General features: G+C 42.4%; 1 protein-coding gene across 5 annotated transcripts in view; it reads left to right on the top strand.

The window, feature by feature from the left end:
- NGEF (neuronal guanine nucleotide exchange factor) overlaps positions 1–19,859 on the top strand; it is a 257,073-nt gene that overhangs the window by 183,282 nt on the left and 53,932 nt on the right. For all 5 annotated transcript variants that reach the window (XM_073581245.1, XM_073581246.1, XM_073581247.1 and 2 more), the window contains 4 exons: positions 3,687–3,961; positions 4,664–4,824; positions 5,728–5,880; positions 17,133–17,262. In XM_073581245.1, the coding sequence (XP_073437346.1) occupies positions 3,687–3,961; positions 4,664–4,824; positions 5,728–5,880; positions 17,133–17,262 (719 nt within the window). The remainder of the gene's footprint in view (positions 1–3,686; positions 3,962–4,663; positions 4,825–5,727; positions 5,881–17,132; positions 17,263–19,859) is intronic.

The following is a 19,859-nucleotide window of genomic DNA, read 5'->3' as shown; positions in this document are numbered from 1 at the left end:
AGGAATGTTGGGGTGAAGGGTGAAAATAAAGTTTGATTCCCGTAGTGCGCCCCAGTCACCTGGGCAGGACGGCAGCACTGAAGAGTCACGACTGTACTCGCTACGTAGCCTGTAATCATGAGTACTGATCATTGATTGACATCTCACTCGGCGTGTGAATGAGCGACAATCAAGGTTTGTTTTGGTTTTAGTTTAATAGGCACATTTCTTATGACAGGTTCCCTTTAATGTGATGCAGAACATTGCTCTCTCTCTCCAGTGTGTTCTCCCCCCACAGCCGCCTTTATTCTCGTCTATAATACACAGCTAATGTAATATTGGAAACAGTGGCTGGCAATGGTTTTCTAAAAAGATCTGCGAACTATAGACATAGTGTTTATGGGGCAGAGTGGTGTGAGGCTCAAAAATCTCCACTCTAGTTTATTCCAAAGGTGTTGGCTATGGTTGAGGTCCGGACTCTGTGACCAGTCTTGTTTTCCCACACTAAACTCCCCCAACCATACCTTTATGGACCATGCTTTATGCACTGGGACACAGTCATGGGGAACAGGAAAGGGCCTTCCCCCCAATTTCTCCCACAAAGTTTGAAGCTACAATTGTCCGAAAAGTCTTGGTATGCTGAAGGATTAAGATTTCTCTCCATTAGAACTATGGGACCTAGGCCGACCCAATGCAGTCAGGCAGGTAATATTCTCCTGACATTTACTAAACCCAGACTTGTTTGTTACGTTAAATTGCAAGATTGAGAAGTGTGATCGTCATTATATACAATATGTTTCCACTTCTCCAGAGTCCAGTGGTGGCTTTACAACACTCTATCCAATGCTTAGCATTGTGCTTGGTGCTGTAAGGCTTGCATGTAGCTGTGCAGCTATGAAAACCACTGCCAGGAAGCTCCCGATGCACGTCTTTTGTGCTGATGTTACTACTAGAGGAGATTTGGACTCTGTTGTGGAGTCAGCACAGCTTTTATGCACTATGCTCCTCAGCACTCAGTGATTCCCATCTGTAACAACACGGTCTCCACTTCATGGCTGAGTTTCTGTGAGTCCTAAACTCTCCAGTTTTCTAAAATGCCGCTCACTGTGAATGATGGAATATTTATGTGGTGTGAGGCAGTGACCTGGTGTTATAAGCAAGGGTCGCTATGTGTCCCCCATGATGTGCAAAGAAGTATATAAAGGCCGTGAGAATGCATTGGTGTCACAGGCATAGCTGTGGTTGCAATGCAAAATAAAAGGGAGTATTGGTCTTGTGCATGCTATGTGTCCAAGGCAGATTTAAGAAAACCTGTTCTGGGCTTTTATTTTTGAAACGGACTACAGGATGGCAGCAGGGCAGTCCGTTTCCTCCCCGGCCCCGGGTTTTTCATGTGGCCACAGATTCCTTTGTAAAAAACCCTGCAGCAGGGGCTTGGGTGCGTCAGTGTGCGGTTTGCTGCAAGCAGCGCAGACGGCTTTGCAAAAGCTCAGCCTGTGTGAGTAAACACAAAGCCCAGCAGAGCGAACTACTGGCATCCTGCAGTGTGATACTATGGTGCAGTCGCCCTCAGCAACCGAACGCACTTATGGACTGTCGTACTTTCCCGGCTGCGATCCGGAGGATATCGTGTGCTGTGCACTGTGTGAGCGTGACATTAAACACGTTTTTGCTTCGAACTTTGCTGGGTCATTGCCTCATCACTGCACAGCGTGGATACCACTGCGCTATAGTGGTAAGAAATTTCTAAAACTGACACTTGTTACATCGGTGACCTCCTATTACTAGACTATGCCAGTATCAATGAGCTAATTACAATGATCCATTCTCTCAAAAATGATAGTAAAGGCCACTGGGCTGGCGTGGGGCTGTATTTTTTGAATCTGTGGCAATGAGAATGAGCAAAAAGCAAAAAATCAATTATAAAAAAAATATTTATTCAGTCACCAATTGTGCTAAATCAGACAAGGTGATTTTCTGGATTTGTATTCTCATTTTGTCTCTCATAGTTGTGGTCTATCTGTGATGTCAATTACAGGCCTCTCTCATCATTTTAAGTGCGAGAAGTTATATATATGGAGCGCCCTCACTCGCCAGGGCCGTGGGGTACTCGGTACCGGGCCGGTTGATCTTCTCAACGGGAGTTGTCACGGCAGCAGTGACCCGGTCCGTGGCCATGGGGCTCCATTGCAAACAGGGTTGTTTCAGTGTGCTTATGGTAGTGAAAGTCTATAAGTGATTCGTGACGCCACCTGTGGTGTTCGGCAAATGTTAAGCCGACGCTGCAGACAGATCCTCTGGGACAGATGATGTAGTGCAGCAATGATGTTATAGCCCTCCACAGGCAGGGCTGTAGTCCCAGGGCAGTGTAGGTGAAGTGACACTTAGATGGTGTAGTGTCAGGCGCAGGAGAGCTGTAGCAGTGCCGGGCAGGTTGACGCAGGAATAAGTGGAGGACACCAGGGCATGTAGTTCCAAAGCTTTACTCACAGTCTGTTGTGGTACAGGTGCCCGCCTCCGTGACGTGTCTTCCGGGTCAGGAGCTCAGCCAACTTCCAGGCTAGATGAAGTACTCCTTTCCAACACTCCGCCAACATATATGCCTTTTCTGAACGTCTCCCTCTTAGCACCTTTGAGTGAAGTACTCACAGTACTGAGTTACACTGGAGTTCCTCCTGTCAGATGTTCCTAAGAACTCTACTTGTACGGCAGACAGCTGTAGCCTACTTCGGGGACTCCTTCTACCTAGTCCCGGCTCACACACGTTGATGTTGTGCCCCCAAGTCTTGTGTGGGAATAGAGTGGTCACTACTTCTATTCCACCGGTGTATGCTGCAGGACCATTAGTATCCATACAATCTCGGGGACCAGACCCCGGCCTTGCGCTTAGAACTTGGGAAGGGTTCTCCTCTAACCCTGGTCCTTGGTTCTCTTATTCTCCTCAGGTTCCGTACTAATCCTTTCTGTCTTATGGAGAGTCAGGCTTTCTATCAATGTTCCTTTCTTGTGCCAGAGGACCCAGATCACTCAGGTCGGCTGCAGCACTTCCTTCCTCCATCCCACTCAGGGGATCTCCTTTCACAGACTAACCTCGTCAGACTCCTGTGACTAACTGACTAAATCCTATCCTCTTCCCGCTCTTTAGTACAAGCTAAACTCCACCCGCCTCCCAGCACGCTTCGTGTTCCAAGCAGGGAGCTACCAAAGGGTGCTTTGCTACACTACTATGTTGTTTGGGATGCAGGTGTTGGAGCGTGGTCAGGTGTCTCCACCTTACCTGGATGGTGGGGTACCACACCTCAGGAGGAGGTGCAGTACCTCTGTGGCGACTGAACCCTCAGGGGCGCCACATATATATATACATACAGTATAAATATATACACACACACATAACTACCAGCTATTAAACAATGCCCCTTCAAGGATGAAGGTAAAAAGATTCCATATTAAATCCTTCTTAATGCAAATCTGATATATTCAGCCTAATTAAAAGGGGTTGTCCATTTAATTTTTAATTGTAGGGCATGTTATACTTCAACATATTGGATTGATTTGTTATTAAGGTGGCTACAATCCACCACAGGTGCTTATTCATGCACAATATAAGACTGTCTGTGTTATCTCTCATAAATCTGTGAAGTGTGAATTATATTTGCATAGAATTCAATATGATTTTGATACTAATTGTTATTGTTTTTCTTCTGGAGAGTTCCTGTACCAGGAATACAGAGATAAATCTACACAAAATGAGATTGAAGCTCGAAGACTTCAGGACATTTATGTACAAAGTCCTAAAACACCAGATAGTCCCAAATCCCCAGAAGAAGAGTCATCACCTCCCACCGAGCATACAAGGTCTAACTCAACCTTCAGCCGCCTCCAAAACACTTGCTCTGGATTCAACCTATGGCAAGATCTTCCAGAAATCAAGAATAGCTGCGTGTTATCTGTATTGCAACCCCAAGAAATAAAGCTTCAAGAGGTAAGATTGCTATAGAATATTTGCTCGAAAAAGGTGCTGAAAATCTATAAAAAAAACAAACTCTAGAATGGTCAGAAAACATTGGCCGGGTAGATCTAGTTCAGAGAAGTAGCTGGATATCCATTGTCCAATACTGTGGTACATGATTCTGATAAAGCACTTAAAGCGAACCTGTCACCAGGTTTGGCCGATATAAGATACGGTCACCACCTTTCAGGGCTTCTGTACAGCATCCTAGAATACTGCCCCCAATCTGACCTGCAAGAGAAGAAAAATAACCTTTATTATACTCACCCGGGGGCAGTCCGGTCCAATGGGTGTCGCAGATCTTGGTCCGGTGTCTCCCATCTTTTTGCGATGCCACCCTCCTGCTTGCTTCATGGCTCCCCGGCATCATGCTCCTGCGCAGGTGTACTTATCTGTCCTGTTGTGGGCAGAGGAAAGTACTGCAGTGCGCAGGCGCCGGTAAAAGTCATAGAGGCCCAGCACCTGCGCACTGCAGTACTTTGCTCCAGTGACCTGTCAGCAGTCCTCATTATGAATACATAAGCAGAGCACCAACTAACTAAACAGATGATTGAATAGAGATAAATGTTTTCCGGCATATTACATGCAAAAGTGTCAGACTGTGTTTTCCCCTTTATTCCAAAGTGGATGTTACTGCTACCTAATGCATCATGCACATTTCTTTCTGATATTTAGGCAATGTTTGAACTGGTGACTTCAGAAGCATCTTACTACAAGAGCCTGAGCCTTCTGGTTTCTCACTTCATGGAGAGCGACAGACTGAAAGCCACCATACACTCTTCAGAAATGCACTTCATATTCTCCAATGTACTTGAAGTCCTGTCCACTAGTGAAAGGTACACAGCTACAAAAGACCTCCTTCTGTCAAATGGGAAAAAATCTTAAAAATATTTTAAGATTTAGAAAAAAAAGATATAGGCCCTAATTCATCAAAGATTTTATGCCACAATTCTGGCACTGGGACTGGCTCTCACAGGGATCATCTGACATTATGTCACGTGATCCCTGTGGCCAATCAGCGCTGGCTCTCACTTCCTCTGAATGTATGTGATTTATCCAAAGGAGGGGAGAGTGAAGTCAGCCCTAATTGGCCACAGGGATTGTGTGACATAATAATGTGACGCAATCCCCGGGAGAGCCAGTGCCAACACCACTGGTTCTATGCTGATACCAGAGGTGAATACAAGTGTTATTATTTTACAAGGAATAAAAATAGTGATTCAGGAGGGGATGTCCAAGTAGTGGATAAGCCTTTTAAAGAACGCATCATGGTTTGGACAAAGGGGGTTTTCTGCACCCCTGTTCTGTTCCAGCCCCACCCTTTTTGTTGAAACTGGTCAATATTGGCGTAAGAATGCCATAAGTTGCAAAATTTTGTAGCTTTTTACTCTACAATTTTGGTGTAAGAGCTTTGATGAATTGGGTCCATACTGTTTTTCTTAGAACCAGGGCCACTCTTGTCCATGGAGTTTGTCTGGCATTGCAGCTCAGATATATGCACTCGAATTGGTGGGATGTACTGCAGTACCAAACACAGCCGACAAACAAGTGTCGCACTATTAGTTGAAAAAAAAAAATAGGTTGATCCATTTTTGGTCAACCTTTTTTAATACATGTACAGCTATACTGGATGTTTCCAGAGAGAGTTTTTAGACGTTTCCAGGATCACATATGTGGCAGGGCATGTTGAGTTATCATGGCCTCTGCTTTGGTAACAGCTTTCATACCTGTGTTTCTAGGTTCCTTCTGGATCTGGAGCAGAGATTTGAAGAGAACTTGGTGATTTCCGACGTTTGTGACATTGTCTTCAAGCATGCAGAAATTCACTTTGGTGTCTACGTCACCTATGTCTGCAACCAGACGTATCAGGAGAGGGCCTACAGGAAGCTGCTGTGAGTTCATCAATGACAGAAATGTAAATGTAGCCGAGAAACCTCTGCTCCCTGCTCATCTTCTCTTTCTTCTTGTCTGTATATCACTGTGCTTCTATGACCTTATCTGGGTTCTAGGTTCTCTGATTTCCTAGCGTCTTTGAAACCTCAAATCTGGCTGGTAGTCAGACGTTTGTTCTCCGATGCTATCTAGCTGTAAAAAGACAGTTTTGCCATTCGGGAGTCTGAGACAGCTTAAAAACGACCCAATAAACCTGTATTGATGGCCATATCGGTTGTCAGCAAATTTTATTTTAGAAGTTTATATAATTAAACAGAATTTATAATTTCTGGTTCCGAAGACTGATCTTCTATATGATTATCCTAAAAAACAACAATAGTCCAGTTTACAATAAAGAGAAAAAATACCAGTTCCAAGATAGCACTGTACCCATCTAGTTAAAGACTCCTAATAAATTATTTTTAAAGGACAACCTGAGTCATGATATACAAAAATTATAAAGATTTTATTATTCCAAAAAGTCACAGATAATAAACCTATACATTATAAAAATTTCTCTGGGTGCAAAGAGGTTTTGATCCATAGGTGAAACGAAAGACGAGTGGCCGGAGGCCTGGTCAGGATTATATAATGATAATGCGAACCACCAATCACTTTTATCAAACTACAAAAGAGACACCAGAATCAATTAGCATTCTTATGTCCGATAATACCATTTATTATATTATACCAGATTATGGTAAGAGAGCAATCTAGCGGAAACGCTATGATGCGGAGTTTATTGTGAAGTGTAAAGTGCGTTTCTAATGCATGCTATATATGTAGCACAATTATAGCTAATAAAAGGTTTAATTACCCATTTGGTGAGAGATCCTGCCTGGACTGCAGCCCCATATCCCAACGCGCGTTTCGCATAGATGTCTCTTACTCAGCTGTAACACAATGTGACTCTATGTGCTCATTTTCCTAGTATTCAATCACCTTTTCAAGCACTTGTGCTTGTTATATCTTATGCTTCCTCTCCCGTGTATATACGTTTCTTCAAGGGAATCTGTCAACAGGTTTTTGCTACCCTATATAAGAGCAGCATAATGTAGGGGAAGATATCCCGACTTCAGCGATATGTCACATACTAGGCTGCTTGCTGTTATTTTGATGAAGTCACTATTTATCTGCTGCAGATTTACTAGTTTTCTGGATGCTGAGCTCTGTATAACCCCGCCCACACTACTGATTGGCAGCTTCCTGCCCATGTACAGTGTACACTGTAACCTGCCAATCAGTGGTGGAGGGTGGGGTTATACAGAGCTCATGAACATAGAAGACTACTTGGCAGCAGGTTTAGTAGTCCTGTAGTGATGATTTCCTGCTGCCTGAGATTTTATCAAAGATACTGTAAGGGTACCGTTACACTTAGCGACGCAACAGCAATCCTGACAATGATGCGACCTGGTAAGGATCGCTGGTGCGTTGCTAAATGGTCGCTAGTGAGCTGTCAAACGGTCAGATTTACCCAACGACGCAGCAACGATCCAGCGATCCGTATAACGACATCGGCAGTCGTTGGGACCTTGTCACACAGCAGCTATTCTGACGACTCATGCCTGCGTCCATGATTTCTGATTCACTAACGAGGTCGCTCGTCGGTGTCAAACACAGCAATGCATGCTGGCCAGCGGGACACCAGCGATCAAAAAATGGCCCAGGACATTCGAGCACGATTAGGCTAGTTTCACACTAGCGTTTATGAGCGCAGCGACGGCCTGCGCACGGCCACCGCTGCGCTCATAAACGCTAGTGTGAAACTAGCCTTAGCGACACCACAGCAGGGGCCTGGTCGCTGCTAAGTGTCACACGTAACGAGATCGCTGGCGAGGTCGCTGTTGCGTCACAAAATCGGTGATGCTTCAGCGATCTCGCTAGCGATCTCGCTATGTGAGACAGGGCCTTAAGAAGCCAAGTACTTAAGTGCTGGACAGGGTCTCTGTCTCTACATTATGCTTCCCTCAGATTAGACAGAAAAACTTTGGTGGCAATTCACCTTTAAATTCATTAAAAAGGATCGTACACTGCATATCTCAGGAAGACATAAGTTACAAGTAAGGTTATGTATACTATAAGCCTAGTAATATTTCCACTTGTTATACTCTGCGAGCTGAAGATGATTTTATTAATACAAATTCAAAGATCCTCTCATCACTGAAAAAAATGGGTCATGGTTCGCCTTGGATCTAGTCCAGGCACCATAGTTAGTCACAGACTTTGCACACTTGCTATCCAAACAATTTTATTTGCTATGTAATTGCTTGTGATGCGATCATTTCAATTATCCACATGGGAAATATTTGCCATGACATGCTCAGAATGATGAAGTTGGGCTAATTATATGTGTGTATCTGCATCTCTAAAAGTTTGAAGAAGGATCACACTCTTCGCAAGGTTCTGATTTACATCATGGTGAAAGATCCACACTGGGACCTCCACTGATAAAGTGTTGAGTTCTATCAAGGAAGGAGCTGTAACAAACATTTCTCTTCCTACTGCAATTAGTGAAGAGCCTAAAGGGCTCGTACCCATCACAGTGAAAAAAGTTACGATTTTGGTCCAGAAAAGTAGGACTAGTGTCAATCAAGTGACATGCGATTTTCATGTGAGTAGAATCCGATTTTTCACACCTAGCATTCGGTTTAGATCTGAATGCCTTGCGATTGCTGTCCACAATTCTCCATGTCATTTACACATAGTTTTCAAAGGAAATATTCTTCAATACACATAGATAGATAAATAGATAGATAGAAAAAAGAAGCAAAGAACAGCATCTTGTATAAATAACTGGGTGCAAAGTCTCGAAGGTACATGCCTGTAATAATGCTGTGATTGTACTGTACTCGACTGCTGAATTGCCAGCTTAAAATGGCTATGCTAATAGATGCGCCTTTTCTGGGGCAGCGGAGAGCTGATGTCTTTAGCCTTGGGGGGTAATATCTATGACCCCTTCCTAGGCTATTAATATCAGCCCACAGATGTCTGTCTAGCCTTTGCTGGTTATTAATTATAGGGGGACCCTACGTCATTTTTTGGGGGGTCCCCATTTTTATAGTTATACAGTGGTCAGCTGATACTAATAGCCTGGGATGCTCCATGTGTAGTGTAGTGCCCCCTTCCCAGGCTATAAACATATGCCCCCAACCATCGACTTTCCATCAGCTGGTTTGGAAAATTACACTACAGCCCATGTCTTTTTTTTCCAGAAAAATAATAATTTATTAATTAAATACCTGTACAGTAAGCTGCACACGCACTGTACTAATTAGATATGTGATTGACATCTTTATATCTATCCTATGTGTATTTACTGTATGTAATGTATTCTAATCTTTTGGGTCACGCTGTGATTTTACTGTATGCGGCTGCTGAATTGCCAGCTTTTCAAAAGACATGGTTTTTTTATCACACCCATTCACTTGCATTGGCGAGTCTCGTCCAATAAACGTTGCAAATAGCAGCATGCTGTGATTTTTTTTCTCAGTCTGATTTCAGCTGAGAAAAAAAATCGCAGATGAGATGTAACCCTTAGGCCGGGGTCACACTGGCGATTAAATCAGACGAATGCAATGCGATAAAAAAAATCGCATTGCATTCGTCCCAATGTTATTCTATGGGGCAGCTCACATCATGTGATTTTTGATCGGATCCGATCCTCGGACCGAGACAATCGCAGCATGCTGCGATTGTCACCGATTTTCGGATTGGATTCGACAATGCAAGTCAATGGGGGCGAGAAAAAATTGGATTGCAAACGGACCCGATGTGTGAGTTGCGGTAAAAATCGCACCAAATGCCCAATTTTTTTTAAAAAATACAGTAATATCACAGTGACCGGTTAAATAAAGAAACGAATTAATAGATCTAGACACACATATATATATATATATATATATATATATATATATATATATATATATATATATATTATACATGTCATAGAGACACATTTATATATATACAGTGGGGCAAAAAAGTATTTAGTCAGTCAGCAATAGTGCAAGTTCCACCACTTAAAAAGATGAGAGGCGTCTGTAATTTACATCATAGGTAGACCTCAACTATGGGAGACAAACTGAGAAAAAAAAAATCCAGAAAATCACATTGTCTGTTTTTTTTTCATTTTATTTGCATATTATGGTGGAAAATAAGTATTTGGTCAGAAACAAGCAATCAAGATTTCTGGCTCTCACAGACCTGTAACTTCTTCTTTAAGAGTCTCCTCTTTCCTCCACTCATTACCTGTAGTAATGGCACCTGTTTAAACTTATCAGTATAAAAAGACACCTGTGCACACCCTCAAACAGTCTGACTCCAAACTCCACTATGATGAAGACCAAAGAGCTGTCAAAGGACACCAGAAACAAAATTGTAGCCCTGCACCAGGCTGGGAAGACTGTATCTGCAATAGCCAACCAGCTTGGAGTGAAGAAATCAACTGTGGGAGCAATAATTAGAAAAAGGAAGACATACAAGACCACTGATAATCTCCCTCGATCTGGTGCTCCACGCAAAATCCCACCCCGTGGGGGTCAGAATGATCACAAGAACGGTGAGCAAAAATCCCAGAACCACGCGGGGGGACCTAGTGAATGAACTGCAGAGAGCTGGGACCAATGTAACAAGGCCTACCATAAGTAACACACTACGCCACCATGGACTCAGATCCTGCAGTGCCAGACGTGTCCCACTGCTTAAGCCTGTACATGTCCGGGCCCGTCTGAAGTTTGCTAGAGAGCATTTGGATGATCCAGAGGAGTTTGGGGAGAATGTCCTATGGTCTGATGAAACCAAACTGGAACTGTTTGGTAGAAACACAACTTGTCGTGTTTGGAGGAAAAAGAATACTGAGTTGCATCCATCAAACACCATACCTACTGTAAAGCATGGTGGTGGAAACATCATGCTTTGGGGCTGTTTCTCTGCAAAGGGGTCAGGACGACTGATCCGGGTACATGAAAGAATGAATGGGGCCATGTATCGTGAGATTTTGAGTGCAAACCTCCTTCCATCAGCAAGGGCATTGAATATGAAACGTGGCTGGGTCTTTCAACATGACAATGATCCAAAGCACACCGCCAGGGCAACGAAGGAGTGGCTTCGTAAGAAGCATTTCAAGGTCCTGGAGTGGCCTAGCCAGTCTCCAGATCTCAACCCTATAGAAAACCTTTGGAGGGAGTTGAAAGTCCGTGTTGCCAAGCGAAAAGCCAAAAACATCACTGCTCTAGAGGAGATCTGCATGGAGGAATGGGCCAACATACCAACAACAGTGTGTGGCAACCTTGTGAAGACTTACAGAAAACGTTTGACCTCTGTCATTGCCAACAAAGGATATATCACAAAGTATTGAGATGAAATTTTGTTTCTGACCAAATACTTATTTTCCACCATAATATGCAAATAAAATGAAAAAAAAACCAGACAATGTGATTTTCTGGATTTTTTTTTCTCAGTTTGTCTCCCATAGTTGAGGTCTACCTATGATGTAAATTACAGACGCCTCTCATCTTTTTAAGTGGTGGAACTTGCACTATTGCTGACTGACCAAATACTTTTTTGCCCCACTGTATTTCTAATTCATACAGTTCTTCATTGCAGAATGGCCGCTGAAACATTTGCCGGCTTTTGTATAATCATTCTTCAGCCCGACATGAAATGACACATGGTTTACATATAGTTAACCATTTCATTTCATGGTTGTTTTTTTTTTTATGTCTATCACTATTAGTTATACGAGGGTATGTGGGTAAAATTTTGGAGTTGTAGGGGTTCATTTAAGGGGTTAATTCGTTGTATTAAATTGCTGGGACTCCTGCTGACGTCACTGAAGCCCCCGTTACACACTGCGATATCGCTAGCAATATCGCTGTAAAGTCACCGATTTTGTGACGTTATAGCGATATTGCTAGCGATATCGCTATGTCTGATACTTACCTCCGACCGGCTCCCCCGCTGGTTATCGCTGATCGCGCGAGAAGCTCCTGGACCATTCCTCGTCGGCCACTTCCTGCGGCGCTTCCTGCTGTGACGACGAGCGACAGGTGGAGCTGGGCGGGAGGACGCAGGATCGCCTCGTCTGACAGGTAAGTAGTGACCCCCGTCCCCAGCAATGTCGCTGGTGAGATCTGCCTGTTTGGCAGCTCACTAGCGACCACCTAGCGATGTACCAGCGATCCTGACCGCGTCATATCGCTAGTCGGGATCGCTGGTGCATCGCTAGGTGTAACGGTACCCTTAGGCTGCAGGGAGTCCCCGTAATTTAATACAACGAATTAACCCCTTAAATGAACCCCTACAACTCCAAAATTTTACCCACAAACCCTCATATAATTAATAGTGATAGACATAAAAAAAAAACATGAAATGAAATGGTTAACTATATGTAAACCATGTGTCATTTCATGTGGGGCAGGAGAATGTTATACAAAAGCCGGCAAATGTTTCAGCGGCTATTCTGCAATGAAGAACTGTATGAATTAGAAATATATATATAAATGTGTCTCTATGACATGTATAAAATATATATATACAGTGCCTACAAGTAGTATTCAACCCCCTGCAGATTTACACATTCGGAATTAACTTGGCATTGTGACATTTGGACTGTAGATCAGCCTGGAAGTGTGAAATGCACTGCAGTAAAAAAGAATGTTATTTCTTTGTTTAATTTTTTTTTAAATTGTGAAAAGTTTATTCAGAGGGTCATTTATTATTCAACCCCTCAAACCACCAGAATTCTGTTTGGTTCCCCTAAAGTATTAAGAAGTATTTCAGGCACAAAGAACAATGAGCTTCACATGTTTGGATTAATTATCTCTTTTTCCAGCCTTTTCTGACTATTTAAGACCCTCCCCAAACTTGTGAACAGCACTCATACATGGTCAACATGGGAAAGACAAAGGAGCATTCCAAGGCCATCAGAGACAAGATCGTGGAGGGTCACAAGGCTGGCAAGGGGTACAAAACCAAGGAGTTGGGCCTACCTGTCTCCACTGTTGGGAGCAACATCCGGAAGTGGAAGGCTTATGGAACTACTGTTAGCCTTCCACGGCCTGGACAGCCTTTGAAAGTTTCCTCACGTGCCGAGGCCAGGCTTGTCCGAAGAGTCAAGGCTAACCCAAGGACAACAAGGAAGGAGCTCCGGGAAGATCTCATGGCAGTGGGGACAATGGTTTCAGTCAATACCATAAGTAACGTACTCCACCGCAATGGTCTCCGTTCCAGACGAGCCCGTAAGGTACCTTTACTTTCAAAGCGTCATGTCAAGGCTCGTCTACAGTTTGCTCATGATCACTTGGAGGACTCTGAGACAGGCTGGTTCAAGGTTCTCTGGTCTGATGAGACCAAGATCGAGATCTTTGGTGCCAACCACACACGTGACGTTTAGAGACTGGATGGCACTGCATACGACCCCAAGAATACCATCCCTACAGTCAAGCATGGTGGTGGCAGCATCATGCTGTGGGGCTGTTTCTCAGCCAAGGGGCCTGGCCATCTGGTCCGCATCCATGGGAAGATGGATAGCACGGCCTACCTGGAGATTTTGGCCAAGAACCTCCGCTCCTCCATCAAGGATCTTAAGATGGGTCGTCATTTCATCTTCCAACAAGACAACGACCCAAAGCACACAGCCAAGAAAACCAAGGCCTGGTTCAAGAGGCAAAAAATCAAGGTGTTGGAGTGGCCTAGTCAGTCTCCTGACCTTAACCCAATTGAAAACTTGTGGAAGGAGCTCAAGATTAAAGTCCACATGAGACACCCAAAGAACCTAGATAACTTGGAGAAGATCTGCATGGAGGAGTGGGCCAAGATAACTCCAGAGACCTGTGCCGGCCTGATCAGGTCTTATAAAAGACGATTATTAGCTGTAATTGCAAACAAGGGTTATTCCACAAAATATTAAACCTAGGGGTTGAATAATAATTGACCCACACTTGTATGTTTAAAATTTATTAAAATTTAACTGAGCAACATAACTTTTTGGTTTGTAAGATTTATGCATCTGTTAATAAATCCTGCTCTTGTGTGAAGTTTGAAGGCTCTAACTTATTTGCATCTTATCAAACCGGCTAAATCTGCAGGGGGTTGAATACTACTTGTAGGCACTGTATATATATATATATATATATATATATATATATATATATATATATATGTATTTAGTGTGTCTAGATCTATTAATTCGTTTGGGTGCGGAAACCTGCCATTGGGCTCCATTATATGTCCATTTTGCTATCCTGCGAGAAAATCTTGCCAGACGGATGTCAAACGGATCCTTACATGCGATTAAAATCGCAACAATGAAGAAAAATCACATCAAAAACGGATCACTGGTTAAGATACTTTTGTGCGATTTCGGACCGTTAAAATGGGACCGATTTTTTATTCGTTGTGTGTGACTCCAGCCTTAGATTAACATTGGTCAGAGCAATCCAATTTTTTATCGGATTGCACTCGTACGTTTTTATCACAGATGAATCTGAGCCCAAAAGCCCAAACTCTTCTTACAATGAGTGTAGTTGGTACGTCTTCATCAAATAATTCAATAGCTTTTTTTAAAAAAAAAATTACTGTCTTAGAGATTCCAAGTTCTGGAAATCTCAAAAAGTGTCAAAGGAACTGGGAATTGGTGGGTGTATCCATTTACAGACCACCACTCGTATCAGACAAATCTATGATGTGACAAAAGATAGCAAGGTAGATGACTTTTTCATAGGAACTCAGTGGCAATAAGGTAGCACTTGCCATAACATGATGTAATATTTTGAGAATGCGATTCCCCACTATGCCCTAGCTATATACCTTTGTAAGCTTTCCTGTTTTGTGGTGTCCATTTTTTTGTCATTAAATGTCCTTCAGCGGTGTAATCCAGCTATCATCTTGCTTTTCTTTTTTTTCTAATTCATTTTAACCAGAACAACATTATATATGGCTTTTTATTTTAATGTGCTATGAGAATTCAAATAATCAAAAAACATGGCTGCAGACCTGACTGTAATTAATGAACCTGACTATTGATTTTGCTCGTATGACCTTATTTTCAGTTTGAATGCAGTCAGTGGAAATAACAGACAGCATCTGCACCAGTGTTATTCAATGGGGCAGTGCAGATGAGCTATCTTTTTTGATTCTCAAAGTAGCTTATGCCTTAATTGGTGATTGCTGTGTGTGAACATGGCTTCTGGCTACAGATGGAGACATCGTCCTAAGACATCACATATAGCAGCAGTGTGATTTTGTACTTTATTGGAAATAGAGACAGTAAAAAGTCAGCCAGAGTTTTCCAGATCTAGGTATTATTCATTTGGTAAGGTTATATAATTTTCTGTTAGGGTCGTCCTTCTTGATCCGCTGTGGTATTACTAAAGAATTCCGTTCCTTCATCCATATTATTTAGTTAAAGCACCACTCCAGCTTTGTATTTTATTTCAGCACTGGATTGGTTGCACTAATGTAAATTCCCCGACCCTAGTATTATACTCATCAGCCTCAGTCTTCAGCTGTTCCCGGCGTCACTCCAGTCCCGATCTGCCAGTTATGACCACAACTTCTGACTCACCAGAAATTAGAGGTAATGGTCACAAGCGCTCGATGTAAGTCTATGAGTCTTGATTCTGGCCTTGTTCTGGCTCTCATAGACTTACATCGAGTAGTGACTCCAGCTCGCCCACCAAACATTGGAGCAAACTGGCAGGTCACAATCTGCAGAAGACCGACCTGAGCGACGCCGACAACAGAAGAAAATGTTGGCTAGTAATATATGATACTAGGTGCAGGGAACTTAGATTGGTGGCACCACTCCAGTAGTGAAATGCAAAAAAATGCAGGAGTGGTGCTTTAATATGCAAAATTGTGGAGCATTGCCAATTGGTTAATATGGTACCCTATTTTTTTCTCTTGGCTAAACATTATTAAAATAAAAATATAATCTGTTGAATACTAAATGTTGTTAAACTTTCTTATCTAATACATAATGCAGTTCCTTAACATTTTCAAGTTCTCTGTTTTCTGTCAATGACTCCACTGGACCACCATCTTAAGCTTAGTCCATAAACAACTTCCCACTGAGACCCAAGCCTGGAACCTGTATAATGCAATGTTTTACTTTGGAGACCCTTGTAACTCATAGACCACTAACTGACACCTCTTTTAGAGACCTCAAGCATAAATGAACACTTAGGGAATGTGCACACGTCGTCATTTAAACACCAGCATACTCGCATCATTTTAGAAGCAGAAGACATTTCAGGAAAACGCAGACAACCTTTTCCTGAACACTCTTTTCTGATACTTTTTTTTGATGGTTTTGCTGCCAGCATTTTTTTTTTTTATTTCATATACATAAAACATTGTGGCCAAGCTGCCAGAATGATGGACTGGATACTTCTTTTTAGCCGTGTCACTGCTCTCAAAGCCGGAAGTGATTAATACTAGTTACAAAAGGCAGAACACACTGCATGCACAGCAAGTAGTTTTGACATTGCTGTGAATATGTTCATTCTATTTGGATTTTTTTTAGCTCATTTTCAGGCAGGTTCCAGGCAGAATGTGCCTGAAAAAGATGTTCTATACACATATCCTTAAGGGTACTCAGCAGTATATTTCAATAAGCGACTTTGCTTATACTACTTCTTTTAACCGTTTCACGGCAACGTCGTTTTTACATTGCTGTGCATTATGTTCGTTTTGAGTTTTGGTTTCACTGTGCTTTTTCAGGCGAGTTTCAGGCAGGATCCACCTGAAAAAGACATTATGTGCACATACATTTTGTGTGCAAGTCCCACTACACCATGAGGTTTTTCCATATTCTTCTGCAGCAGAAATGTCCACAAGTCTATTCAAATGCAATTTAAATGGACACCATTCACCTAAAATGCTCTATAAAAGAAACCTCAGTATCCCTGTGTAGCACTCTGTCTCTGGTACCAAAGATGGAGACCTCAGATTCACTTTAATACAGGTAGCATACTGCTATGGAAATTTTGCAGTCCAGCTTTACGAGCCCTAAACCACAGATGGTCATTATCTTACTTGAATGAGATTTTTTCAGATTATTGTGTAATGCCTAAGCGATCTGTGTAAGCAGTTCTATGTTATGGATATTTTTGACTTCTGAAAATAAATCACCATGACTTTAAGCAAAGACCTTGAAAAGATTTGTCTCCAATAATAATATTTGTCTTTTGTATCTGCTTGTGTTTGTCAGTCAAGAAAGGACAGAATTTCGGGAAGCAGTGGCACATTTGGAAACAAATCCGATTTGCAGAGGTCTCCCATTTTCCTCTTTCCTCATCTTGCCATTTCAGAGGATCACACGGCTCAAACTACTGGTGCAGGTACTATACCAAGTTACAAAGTCTTTAGTTTTTACAATGAATGCAGTGCTATGGAAAGGTTCTCCACATTAATTATTGCTTTTAGGGAAGAGCACAGTGTCACATGGAGACACAATTCAGTTGGGGTCAAGAATAATGATTCAGATGCACTGTGCAATGCATGGTATGTGCACCTTGTAGTGCTATGTACCTGGATTTACACACTTGCACAAAGTCTGTACAACAGTATACCTAAGCTAGGCAGCATCTATGCTCTGTCGTACAGGGTTGGTCAGAGTGCGCAGAGATATGCTCACAAAGAAGAAATGCTTTTAGGAAGCATTCAACTTTTTTTTTTTTTTAAACTTTGGGGGGATTCATATGCAAGTACAGAACAGGATTCAGGTACGTTTATCAAAACCCGTACAGTGATTTATACAGTGCGGTTCTGTTCCTGTTCTTCAACATCATGGAACTGTGAGCGAAGGAGTAAAAATGTGCTAGTTTATTGTACTGTGAGTCAGATCTCTTGAGATTTCATGCTCCTGATGTGGCTGCCTTTTCTTTTTTATTCCTGTGCATGTTATTCTAAATCCTTTGTGTGATTCCTTTTGCGATCTTATCATAGTGCAGTTAAGTGAAATAATATATTGTATGCTCAGTTAATTGTTGAAAAGAGTTTTACTTTTTCAATATTTTGTGGGGGCGAGTATAGAGCAGACAAATGCTGCATGAAAAAGATTTTAGGTAGGTGATAACTTGCAGATCAGTCAAAGGTTATTCAGCTATCTGCATTTAGCTAATCCTTTTGTATGGGTTTTTTTTAATTCCCTTCCTGCGACTTTCCATTTGAATGGAGTCTCAAACAGTACGTCACAGGAGGCTGGGGCTGCACTCACTTCCCTATAGCATCTTTGGCCTCTCATGGAACAGGACACTATCAGGTGGCAGCACTGCTGTTACTTGCTACAGTTTCTTGCATCGTCACCCTCTTAAGACGTCCTGGATCCATGGTGATAGAAGCTGTGGTAGAGGTGAGTGCAGTGCTGACACTCTGCTTCTATCTCCTCCACCACTGCTCCTAACTTTTAAAGAAGATTTAATCAGGGGCAGAGATAGAAGCAGTGAGTGACACCAGCATTGCCTCACAGCTTCTAGCAGCTCAAATGAATTGTCATAAGGAGCAGTGATAGAAGCAATGTGAGTGACACCAGTGCTGCCCAATGATGACGACCTATTTCAGGGAGGTGACAGATGCTGTGGGCCCTAAGTGTTCATTTATGTTGGTGTCCTGTGATGTCCTATTTAAGACTCCTCTCAAATGAAACGTCACAGCAAGCTTGGTAAAAAAAAAATATATAAAAAAATAGAGATAAGCTGGCTAGGGAAAAGTGTAGGGTATTGCACAATAAAGTCAGTTACAAAAGTGACTAGAGTGTAAAGATAGATATTTAGGAAGGACATTTTAGGTACCGTATCACCCCTTTAAAGACAATTTACTCTGAACAATTATCATGAAGACTTGTTCACGATGATTGGGCAGTCTAAACAGGCCAGCGTACACCTGGTAAATAAGCAAAATGTTCGTTCATTGAGTAAAATGATCTTTTGGTTTGCACTAATTATCATTGTTCTTGGCAGCGCATCGTTGTGTGTAAACAGGACCTTGCGCGGTCGAGAATCTTAAGTGTGGTCTGCCTGTTATTAAACGACCACCAATTTGTACATATTTACTGGTTGGTCGTCGCTTAAATCAAGTAACATAAATGCTCCTTTAGGATCCATTCACACTGTGCAGTGTTCAGCGCTATCTGATCTTTGATCTGGACACTGTTTCCCAGCAGGTGGTTCTTTAATGCCTGTTTACATAGACATAGATCTTTCCATGTGCATAAGCTGCCATTGTCTTTTGCTGCACAGGACCTAGTTGCATAAATCAATGTGCTGCCAAGATAGATTATCTTTTGTGAAAACCAAAAGATCTTTTCACTTGACAAGTAAAAAATGTTTTGCTCATTTGAAGCCTTTTTAAGACTGCCTGATTATTGGGAAACGATAGATTCTCTTGCCAAATAATATACATCTTGCTCTTTTGTAGGGTGATCTACAGTCTGTTTATAACTGCTTGAATATTGTGAAGCAAGTGTTCCAAAGATCGTTCGCCCACAATAGGCTTGTATTCTAAATGGACTTTAATAGAGTTGTCCGGCCTTAGGCTACAAGTCTGCAATCACTCTATGTGACTGCAGACTTGTGAATCCTCACATTGTACGCATTTCATATTATCTGGTGCCGGGAGAGGTTGGCCATGTTACCGCCAGTATGTGATTTGTATACTTCCCGCCACATTCCAACTAGACATGTCTGATCTCAATCAATAAACTTGCATTGAGTGGGGCCGCTCCCAACTAGTCGGCACATGACCGCATGTATGCAAATTATATACTTACAGTCACACACCGACACCAGAGAATTCATCATTCTGCAGTCACATAGTGACTGCAGACTTGTAGCCTAAAGGTACTGTCACACTTAGCGATGTACCAGCGATCCCGACCAGCGATATGACGCGGTCAGGATCGCTGGTACATCGCTAAGTGGTCGCTAGTGAGCTGCCA

This window comes from Dendrobates tinctorius, unplaced genomic scaffold, assembly GCF_039654945.1.
Source record: "Dendrobates tinctorius isolate UK_male_01 unplaced genomic scaffold, ASM3965494v1 ptg000069l, whole genome shotgun sequence".
Taxonomy (NCBI): Eukaryota; Metazoa; Chordata; class Amphibia; order Anura; family Dendrobatidae; genus Dendrobates; species Dendrobates tinctorius.
This window is presented reverse-complemented; position numbering and strand designations above follow the sequence as displayed.